Source organism: Sprattus sprattus (assembly GCF_963457725.1).
Source record: "Sprattus sprattus genome assembly, chromosome: 13".
Classification (NCBI taxonomy): Eukaryota; Metazoa; Chordata; class Actinopteri; order Clupeiformes; family Clupeidae; genus Sprattus; species Sprattus sprattus.
Window position 1 is genome coordinate 14,248,249 of NC_137911.1, and position 9,613 is coordinate 14,257,861.

The following is a 9,613-nucleotide window of genomic DNA, read 5'->3' on the forward strand; positions in this document are numbered from 1 at the left end:
CTTTTTAAAGTGTTGGTGTGTGATTATTTAGCCATTTCTGTGATGCTTGAAGTTATGTAAAAGAAAACACTAATCAGTAAGAGTGAAGAGTAAGATGTGATTAGTCATCAGTTATTTCCTTGTTTGTTAATTCGTAATTCACGTGTGAATTACAATTCTGCTTGTTGGTGCTCAGTGCTGAGAGGAAAAGAAACAGGTGAAAACATTTCTTAAAACAAGAGAACATCAGGGAAATGAATTTTGTCTGCTGCTGTTGTGCTGCTATCCTAAGGACCATTAGGACAAAGATTGGGGGAGGATGCCACAGCAATTACATATTTAATGTCAACAGCGAACTAAAAATGGAAGAGAAAAATACCCACAACTGGATAAGAGTCTCACATCACCAGAGGGCCCATACGACCAGACACCCGTCACTCTACCCAGCCTCATGTGCGTCTCCAGGGGCAAAGAGGATCCGCAAATGGCCCTTTCAAAGCCAGCGACAGCTGGAGCCCGGGGCAAAGGTGACCCAAGCAGTTGCAGAGAGCAACAACCATGGCAGCTGCAACCCACAGCTCCCTTGTCTCCTCTGGGTCTACACAGCTCTAACAATTAGAGGTCTTAGCCAGGGTGTCCTCAAAATAGCTTAGGAATTGATATGTGTTTACAGGCAATGCTCCATGACTTCAACATCTGTATTATTCCAGCAACGAGAGTGGTTTATGTCTCATTTTCTAAACACAAATCAAAACTACAACAACTAAAAATATATTGTTTTAGATCCTTCCTGACTGCATGGTCTTTGTCCTCCGGTTTGTCTAAATTAATACAAATATTCAGTGCCAGAATGTGGTGATTTGTGAATAAATAAAAACCAAGGAGTTTATAAAACACCAAATGTGTGGTAATATGTCTTTCGTGACTATACATTCCACAAAGGGATTTCAAATTCAAACTCTGGTTGTGGATCACTTACCACACCTGCTGTGGAGCTGCACATTTTTGCTAAGCAACTGGCGAGCATCAGGAGCAACTCTCAATCACAACTCTCTGTCTCTCTCTCTCTCTCTCTCTCTCTCTCTCTCTCTCTCCCTCTCTCTCTCTCTCTCTTTCTCTGTCTCTCCGTCAGTGTCTCAAATCCTGTCTATGAATATGGCGGACTGCTCTGTATGATAAACAGCTCCTTAATATGTAAGGGAACAGCTCCAGAAGTTGGTGGGGGACTGCAGAGAAGGAACAATGGCCTGGGGGGCGCGATGGATACTTCGGTGCCAGGGCATTCTGCCCCGGCTTGGGATTAGTCTTCAGCCTGTTACCAGGTCCCTCCTGCCTCCCTCTCCGCCCCCCAGACGTGAAACACATCAGTCTCCACAACAAAGAGCATTAAAAGAGAGGGGGAAGTGTCTGAGAAAGGACCACTAATTATACTCTTTAATAAGCTGAAAGGGAAGTATGCAATGGCTGCAGAAGGCTTTTATGAAATACTGCGCCATGAGAACAAATATTTATTAATTTCGTTCACATTAAACCCAATGTGTAGCTCTAAATGAGCTGCCTCTTAAGGAGTGGAATGGGTAGAGTTTGTTTGATGTGTATTTGTAGTGGTCCCTATTGTTTTGTTGTGTGGGCAGTAGCCTACCTCAGCTGGTTTAAAGTGACTAACATTCATGGAGGGAGTGGTGGGATGGGGGCCAAGGCACAGAACAGGTGATGTCACCCATTATGAAAGAAAAGAGTTGCTTTCATCTCAATCAAGTCAAACTAGCTTTGTTGCTGATCGAGACACCTGTATCTTGGTGTGTGTGTGTGTTAATTTTAAGACACAGAATACCGTCATCAATGATTTAATCCCTAATATGGAATGGAAATGCGCAATGTACAGCCATTTCATTTGATGTAATACTTATTACGTTTTTAGTTAAACTTTTCTTAATTATTCAACCCGTAACACCTTTCAACAAATGTAAACTTTTTACCCAATCGGCACGAAGGGTTGGCCGAAAATGGTCAGATGTTTTGATGTGGTGTATGGAACTTTGTAAGTGAACACAGCTACTGCCACAGTGTGAGTTGATGCAGTAGTACAGTACAATTGTGCTCGGCGTTATCGCGAGACTGGACCATTAACAACCTGCTTGACACAGTACCCAGTGCTGCCTGCCTACTGCCAGGGTCGAACTGTGCTCAATAAACGAAGGGAGACGCCAACATCTGGCAACACATCATGAGAGGACGACGGAGCCAATAGAGGACTAGTGTGGCTTGGCATTTCTGTGTAAGTATTGCGTCCAAACGTCGAGAAACGCAGGGGCTGAAAGTTGGGATACCTTCGCTACCTCCGCACACTGCAGTTGTCGCGGTCAGCGACAGTTTGAGTTCCTTTGCTGTTTAAGGTTCTTATAAGCTCCGGTTCATGAGTGTGTGCAGCCGTGTTGTCGCTACTGTGGTCGCTCTGTTCAGTCCCTGCTTCTGTAGTTTTGTTTTCGCTCTCAAGCTAATTCTTTGCGTCTGGTTAAATATATCTGTATTGGCCTATGAAACCTAGAAGTTTTTTAAAAGTGAAAACCCCGATCTGGATTCATTGTATGTGTTACTATTTAGCGTTTGCCTGTTTTCTTGCTCCCCCCTCATCATTTTATAATCTTTAAACTAGTTTACGCAAAAGTATCGAGTCGGAGCGTGTAGCGTATTTGTAATGGACAATGTGGTTGGATTCGTGTCGCAGAATAACTAGCTGCTCGAATATTCTTAAAGTTTGTATTGTGTGACATACGAAAGAGAGGCATTACTTCAGTGAAACTCCGAAACAAGTTGTGGCGTCTAATCTCTAGATTTGAAGTAACATATGGCGTAAAGGGGAGCACAGCTGGAGGTAGCGTTTCCACTGCGGTGATGTCAGAGCAGCTGACTCCACAGCTTGCAGTGTAATTAGCAAACAGGGCACCAGTTTACTCACTTGCCTGCCTTTTCCCTAACCTTGCTCGGTGGGCAAGAGCTGGAGATCGGAGAGCCTGCGTTTTTGTCGGGCGTTTATGTGAACTCAGTGTGTGCGTGCGAGCCTGATAAATGAACGATCTCTCATTAATGTCCGATGGACACGAAGAGTTGAATAGCGAACCCTTTTTGTCCGTGTGGTAGCGTGTATACGACTGCTTGCACTCGCCTCGTCCTTTATGCAATTCCATGGGAAGCGCAAAAAGTAGCGATCAACTAATCGGACTGTTGCAATACGAAGAGGAAGGTAACTACGTTCGGACGCTGGCGGTGTATTATAAGAGTTTGCTACTTTCTGACTTAGTGTAGTACATTTCACATATTTTAAAGACGTTGTTGTGACTTCTGGTCCATTGTGAAGAATATAGCTTGTCTTTAATTTACAGAATTGTTGCGATCTTGCTTCAAATTCGCTTCTTATTAGTTTTTAAGATGCGTATAATTAGTTTTTAATGAAAGAAACCATGTGGTCTTATACCGGTTACTACGTCATTTGTCTGTATTACATATGGTGTATTTAAAGGCAAAAAGTTTTTTTGAAAAGCTAACTGTAAAATTGTTATTTTTGTTCTACTTTTTAATTAGGTCCATTGTGTGGCCTTGTAAAATCACATGCATTGCTCACTACCCCCGTTGCACTCTGAACGGCCTCCCAGCGTTTATTTAATATCCAGTTTTTCCTGTTTTGTCCGTCAGGTTATGAAGGAAGAATGGAGTTCCCAGACCATAGCCGCCAGTTGCTGCAGTGCCTGAGCCAGCAGCGTCACCAAGGTTTCCTCTGTGACTGCACTGTTCTCGTCGGCGAGGCGCGTTTCAAAGCGCACAGAGCCGTGCTGGCCTCCTGCAGCATGTATTTCCACCTCTTCTACAGGGACCAGCTGGACAAAAGGGACGTTGTGCATCTGAACAGTGACATTGTGACGGCCCCAGCTTTCAGCCTGCTCCTTGAATTTATGTATGAGGGGAAGCTCGAGTTCAGCGCCCTGCCGATGGAGGATGTCCTGGCGGCTGCCAGCTACCTCCACATGTACGACATAGTAAAAGTGTGCAAAGGCAAGCTGAAAGACAAGGACCTGTCAACGCTGGATGAGCGGCTGGGAGAGGGGATGGGGATGGCGCTGGGCTGTTTGGACAGGGAGAGCTCCTCCGATGGGGAGATTCAGCACGGCAGCAACAACAAACAGGCGTCCATGCGGCGGCAGACGCCACAGCAGCCTGCCCCGAGGGCCCCTCCGGCTGACGACTGTGACATGGACAGCAGCGAGGGCCGGCTGGCTGTCACAGATTGTGATAGGTCCGCCGCGGCGGGCAGGCAGAAGGCGAACGGTCACCCCGCCAGGTCCCCGGACCTTGTAGGTGTCAATTATGTGTCAGCCGAGGCCGAGCCCTGCATCCAAACAGCTGGAAAAACAAAAGCTGATGTCAGTGGTTCCGCGGGTGCGCCCTCCCAGAGGTCCCGGGCGTCGGATGACATGGACTGCGCTCTGGATTTGTCTTTCAAGCCACTGCCGGCCTGCCGAGACGCCTTCCACCCCTCCCACGTCTCAGGACAGCTGGCCCTCGACAGCCAGCAGCAGGGCACTGAGCCACTTGTTAAAGACGAACAAGACTTGCTGTCAGAGCAGGGGGACAGTGAGCCGACGAGCCCGGAGAGCCAGCGCTTTGGGAATAGCGCCAGGAGCGCGGTGGTGACAGGGTTCGCTGCCCTCTTCCCGAGCAACAACGGCTCCAACGCCACCCTGCTATCCCCAGAGGAGGGACTGATGGAGGGGGAGGGGGCTGAGGGTCTGCTGGTGGGGGCAGGAGGAGGAGGAGGGGGGGAGCGGGGCCAGGCGAGAGGCAGAGAGGCAGAGAGCGAGGGAGGGGGGAGGGGAGTGGGGGTCAGCCTGGTGGTAGGGGGAGGTGGAGGAGGAGGAAGGAGGCTGCTGGGGGACAGCGAGGAGGAGGAAGAGGACGACCTGGCGTCCTCGGACATCTCCACGTCCAGCGGGGTCCTGCTGCCCCCGGGCCAGCAGGTGTGCGTGTGCCCACTGTGCAGCAAAGTCTTCCCCAGCCCGCACATACTGCAGCTGCACCTGAGCTCCCACTTCCGCGAGAAGGACGGCATGCGCTCCAAGCTCTCGCCCGACGGCTCCGTGCCCACCTGCTCGCTCTGCGGCAAGACCTTCTCCTGCATGTACACGCTCAAGCGGCACGAGCGCACGCACTCCGGCGAGAAGCCCTACACCTGCGGCACGTGTGGCAAGAGCTTCCAGTACTCGCACAACCTGAGCCGCCACGCAGTGGTGCACACACGCGAGAAACCCCACGCGTGCAAATGGTGCGAGCGGCGCTTCACGCAGTCCGGGGATCTCTACCGCCACATCCGCAAGTTTCACTGCGGCCTTGTCAAAACCCTTTCCATTGGCTAGATACAGAGGAGTCTAAAACCGATTAACACAACACAAAACACACACACACACACACAAACACACACACACACACACACACAAACAAAACAAGCAGAAAACAAATAGCACTTGTGCCATGACAATATCAAGACAAAAACTGTCTTTGTATACACTCTAGACTACTAGAGACTACTAGTACAGGTCTCTTTGAATCTCCTGCTGTTGCTGCACCTCAAAATGTACCCTAATTTGATGCACTGAGGGGCATCTTTTTGCATTACTGCTCAGCGAGGCTTTGCTAATTTCAAATGCACATAAGTGTGTTTAGTTAGTGGTTGCCTACGGTGTTAATCTCTCTCTCTCTGGGCGTCTGCATGGATGAAATAATAGACAATTAAGGTAGTGAAGAGACTTATGGCTCTTGACTCAAATATATGTGTCACCTCTGTATGCTGAATGAACAAAAGTGTTGGAGGACTGGATGCCCTTCCATGAGCAGTGTGGGCCTCCTGAACTTGTTTAAATCAGTTTTGTATATATAAAAACACTCTGAGCTACTGAGCAATTGATGCAACCTTTTTTCAGAGCAGCAGAACTTTTTATTTTTTTTGGCCAGCCTACACTCTCAATCTTTACATGAGTCCAAGCCAAGGATTCCTCAACAGTAGACCTGCTTTATACTTCAGACAGCTAAAAGTATTGGAAGTTTGACGACTACGGAGTATTTGTTTTGTTTGTTAGAAAGTTGGGATGTCATTTTTGACAGGCTTTTGTTAGGACATCATAAAAGGATTCTGTTATTTATATGATAGTAACTGTATTTGCACCAGGACCAGATTTATTTGTTTTTGTACATATCTACTGGAAGAGGCGCAGGGGTTGTTTAAGATGTAAGGGTATTTATCAGGACTGTCATTTCACCCTGACAGCTCTTTGAAAGGTTTGTCTCTTAGATGCTGTATTGACTCCACTGCAGCCGACTGAACATCTGTTGGAGGTGAAGTGGACGAGTTTTAGAGACATTTTTGTCAGGTTTTGTCAAGTAAGACATGGCAACAATCAACTCTCCATGTTCACTTGAGTTCTCCTTCAGACCATCATGGAAGGTTTACTTTGCGTTCTACTGTAATGGACAGAGAGGAGACGGCTGTCACCCGTGGCAGCATCTGGGCCCCATTCGGTCCAGGTCCGTTCTCGGGTAGCCGTAGATGATACGGTGGAGCCCAGGACGGTCTGGTCTGTACTGTGACCAAGCTGGATTGGGTGTGTCGCTGATGGACACACAGATGAGTAAAGTGTGCAAGACCCCAGGCTTGCCTGCGAAGTGCTATACTGTACTGCACTGTACTGTAGATGAAGACATCTCACGGGACGAGACTGACAGTTCAGATGGGTTAACTAAAAGTGGCATCTCACTTATCCTACTGACGTAATATGGGTCAACTTACTTTTTTAATTGTTTTCTTTTGTTTTTCTTTAGGATCACTCCCTCTTTCTTTCTGTCATCATCCCTTTTGTGTTGTGGGTGAATGTGAAACAAGATCAGGCAGGAAGCTGAAAGTGATTGCAGTCAATAATTTGATTGACTGGGTCTTTGGTGTTTAAACTCTTAGAAGGTTGTTCGCTTTTCTTTTTTTAAATCTGGTTTCTACTTGATTCGGACATAGCATATACTGAATGGATCGGCATGAAAGTAGGTAGCACTAAAAATCCAACTTCTGTATGATTTCATCTCTCCTGAGAAAACTTGATTAGGGTTATTTATTAGTGTTTTTTTTGGTTCAGGGTTTTATTATCCATTTCATTCTTGAAGTTTTTTAGAGGGCAGTTTTTTCTTTTGCTGGTACTGTTTCGGTTGTTAACTGGGGTCATTTCAACCTTATATCGCAGGTGTAGTTACTGTTTATGTTCACAAAGTGAGATTCTGTAACATTTTGTCTCCAATGTTAAAAAAAACAAAACCTGAAGCTATCTTAAATGAATTTTTTTCTCACAAGATACTGAGAAGCACTTGTTTTGAGCAGACATACTGTAGTTTTGACACTGATTCTATGTAGGCTGCTATTTCTAACTATTTGTATATTTAATGTAAATATGTATTTTATTTATCGAAATAATTTTTTTTATGTGTCAGACACAAGCTGAGATGAGAAAAAAAAAAGATGCCTCTCAAAATGACCCTTTTGCAGTCCTTTAAGTCTAAGGTTTTTTTTTTACTCAGATTTGTTTGTCCTTCTTGAGAGGTCCTCTCACGTTTATGCCTTGATTTGGTTGATGAGCTGCGCAGAGTGGCGTGCAGCTCTCTGAACTACTTATTTTGCCTTTGTGTGAAGGACATGGTGTTTCTTTGGTGCTAACACTCCAATGTTCCACCGAGCACCCGCAGGATAGAAATCAAACGAATTGAACTACTGTTCGCTCTACTGTTCATCTCCCGTCCCGGGGATTTAACCCTGGAGGATTGTGTGTCTTCCCCACTCTAGCTCTCTACTGAAGGAGAATCGAGTCTCGCATTGCACTTTTTTTTGTATTAACCATTATGCTGGTATGTGAGAAATGTATGGAGGGAGAATTTATGCAGGTGCATAGCGCATGTCAGCGCAGAAGGCAAGGACTAATGCAAAAGAGAGAGCACCGTTTGTTTCTGTTGTTGTTCCCTATTCACACAGACAGGATTGCACAACCACAACCATTTTTTTTTGTTGCACATGTACTTTCATAAGAGCCTCTGCAGAATTATTTTTCTTTTATGTGTTAGTACACTTAAGGATCGGTTCAAACATTGTGATTTGGCTTTGTTGTAATGCTGAAGTATTGGTACAATTTGTATGAAGAGAATAGAGATACCCTTCAACCACCACCATCAACATTTTTGGTGCTTTGAATGAACCGGTTAATGTCTTGCCATTTCAGTTGTGCGTGTTGTTCTTCTGGTCAGAACAATGTCTTGATTTCAAATGAATGTCACATTGTATATGTATCGAATCCAACATGGAGGAATGTAGTTTGTCATTTCTTGCAGCTCTTGTCGAGAGATTGTAACCATCCCCGTTTTGATGTATGCATTTTGCTATTCTGAGGTAGTGGAAATGACTACACAGTGCTGTATTTCTCCTTTTTGTGCAAAACGAATGCAATTCTATTTATATTTCCAGAATCATTTCAACGGATTCATGCCTTGGTGACACAAGGTAGACAATATGTTCACCCAATCCATCAAAAGCCCTCTGTGGTTCTTCAATGTCAAAGACCGTACACATACATACTGTTTTCAGTGGTTAATAGCCCCAAAAGTCCTAACTGATGGCTGTCGCGTCAAATTACTGCGTAAAAAAAATGACAATATTACAAACCACTGCAGCAACCACAATTTGGTCACTATTCCTTCTCATTCGCTTTGTGTATGAGTAGGGTTTTAAGAGAAACACCAGCATGAACATAATCACAAGAATGAACGTATGCATTGAAAGTCCTGTGGTTCTGGAAGTGCATTACTTGTGCACGCTTACTAGGTGCTGGACGTGGTGAATACGAGACATTGACGTTTAGGTTTGGAGGAAACACCTCCTCTTTCGACTGCATGGATGTGTGATTCTGAAAATGTACTACAGGTTCAGACTGTGAAATTGTGTATAATCAAAAATATTTATTGATTCCTTGTGCAAAATTTTACTGTATCTCACAATTTTGACTTGTAAAATGAAAGATACTACTAAATACAGAACTTTTTTCATAGACTTTGTAGAAGTGCCATTAGATTTAATATAATTTTTTAATAAAGGTATATTTTATAGGAATCAAATGCTTCAGTGATAGTGCTTTAGAAACAATAGAAGACAATCTCCTTGATTTGACACTTGTTAGATTTTGATGATCTGGAATTTTGTGTGCTTTTTTGTTAGCTCTTTTGATGTGTGCCTGTGTGTGTGTGCTGTGAAGATGTGACAATCTCGATTTAGGTCTTTTATTTAGAATGTGAATACATTAAAAGATAATTTTCTGTGACTGTGTGTTTGTGTTTCATTACAAAGACTTCCATTGTGGAAAATATATTGCTAATTTCTACAGACTATTCCTACCAAAAAGTCATACGTCATGTTTCATGTTATTTACTTTGAATGTATTCATTTATTTACATTGATTTGTATCTATATAATATACATGTATTAGTTTAACAAATTTCACTTACAAGACATATGTATTATTAGTAGAGAAAACACTCGTGATGCAAAAGGGTTTAAAGCTAA

General features: G+C 44.5%; 1 protein-coding gene across 2 annotated transcripts; it reads left to right on the forward strand.

Annotated features, from left to right (window-relative positions):
* Positions 1–2,137: 2,137 nt before the first annotated feature.
* Positions 2,138–9,371, forward strand: zbtb42 (zinc finger and BTB domain containing 42). Of its 2 annotated transcripts, none has more exons than XM_080850059.1 (2): positions 2,138–2,257; positions 3,673–9,371. In XM_080850059.1, exon 2 carries the CDS (start codon positions 3,687–3,689, stop codon positions 5,385–5,387), a length of 1,701 nt encoding a protein of 566 aa, XP_080706185.1. In that variant the 5' UTR covers positions 2,138–2,257; positions 3,673–3,686; the 3' UTR covers positions 5,388–9,371. The 2 variants fall into 2 exon arrangements, with proteins under 2 accessions (XP_080706185.1, XP_080706184.1); XM_080850058.1 differs by lacking the exon at positions 2,138–2,257 and adding an exon at positions 3,053–3,223.
* Positions 9,372–9,613: the final 242 nt, after the last annotated feature.

Excerpts from the sequence above, each read along its gene's own strand:
- zbtb42 (XM_080850058.1), top strand. The coding sequence starts at position 3,166 with ATGGGAAGCGCAAAAAGTAGCGATCAACTAATCGGACTGTTGCAATAC. Across the intron at positions 3,224-3,672 it reads GTTGCAATACGAAGAGGAAG|GTTATGAAGGAAGAATGGAG; the intron begins GTAACTACGTTC and ends TTTGTCCGTCAG.